The 1,113-nt window shown below is 40.2% G+C and overlaps 1 protein-coding gene across 1 annotated transcript in view; it reads right to left on the reverse strand.

Moving 5' to 3' along the window:
• Nucleotides 1-513: 513 nt before the first annotated feature.
• LOC137650280 (uncharacterized) overlaps nucleotides 514-1,113 on the reverse strand; it is a 15,586-nt gene continuing 14,986 nt past the window's right edge. The window contains exon 2 of the mRNA XM_068383598.1: nucleotides 514-1,113. This exon is cut by the window's right edge and continues 594 nt beyond it. Coding sequence (XP_068239699.1) covers nucleotides 967-1,113 — 147 coding nt within the window. The 3' untranslated portion in view covers nucleotides 514-966.

Below are 1,113 nucleotides of genomic sequence, written 5' to 3' on the forward strand. Positions count from 1 at the left end.
TAATCCTATTATGTAGTCCGAACTCTGTCCACTAGCTTTAAAGTAAGCACTTCCAAAATAGCCTGAGATAAACTATTGTCCTTTCAATTTTTTCAACGTTTTTATTTGGTTCTAAACAAATTTGAATATTAAATGGTTTTAAACACCAAGGAGATAGACAACAGCTGAAAGGAGGGAACAAATTAAATATATCTATCTCTTAACGGATTTCTATTTCTAATAAATTAGTTTCTAGAATCTTCTCTCATCAGCTTCCTTGAAAACAATTGTTCCTACATACGAGAAAGAACACGAGCATTTTTAAATTCTAGCCCTATTTAATCTTTTATTCATTCATATTGTTTCTCTTGAAATCATTTAATTATTTTGACAAAGCTGGTGAATTCCTAATGGATGACCGAACCCCTCCCTGTTCTTACTTATAATTTATTAATGATCTGTATATTTTGTGAGATAAGATCTATTTCCTCTTTCAGTTTTTGTATTGGCAACACAAATAGGATAGAAATACATTTGTTATAAATAAAGGTTTACTTTAACTATATTTACACAAGTGATATCAAAATGGGCGACATAAAGTCACTTTAAAAAAGCGGACCGATGTTGGTGGTCTTGCGGTGAGATCAAGGGTGGGCGGTCCTCAATCTCACCTAGGAAAAATTCTAGAAGAAGAAAAAGAAGAAAGAAGGGATTGAATCCCCCCATACTCGACCCGAAGCACCGAATGGGGAAGATGGTATGTTTTCGATGCCTCGGTCCAGCAGGTTGCTGCCAGCAGAATTCCCTGCATGGAATTAGTCGAGCCTGAGGGGACCCGGGCGGCGGGCGTACAGCAGATGTTCGGGGCTGGGGGCGTGGCCGTGGCTTCGAGGTGGACTGAAGCAACGACGCTGAAGGACGGCGGACGACGAAGTTCGCGCAAATTGGGTATTGCTAATCCTGACAATTTGCTATTATTACTAGTTTCTAGTATCCATATCCGTACATCATCGTGGACGAGCATTTGGTGACGGTGTGGTATTCCGGTACTGTCGCGTAGACGGTCATCGTCACGTATTCTTGGACGTTCTGCGTGATGGTGTTGTAAACGTACTCCTGTTTGTATTCTGTTTG

Source organism: Palaemon carinicauda, chromosome 11 (genome assembly GCF_036898095.1).
Source record: "Palaemon carinicauda isolate YSFRI2023 chromosome 11, ASM3689809v2, whole genome shotgun sequence".
Taxonomy (NCBI): domain Eukaryota; kingdom Metazoa; phylum Arthropoda; class Malacostraca; order Decapoda; family Palaemonidae; genus Palaemon; species Palaemon carinicauda.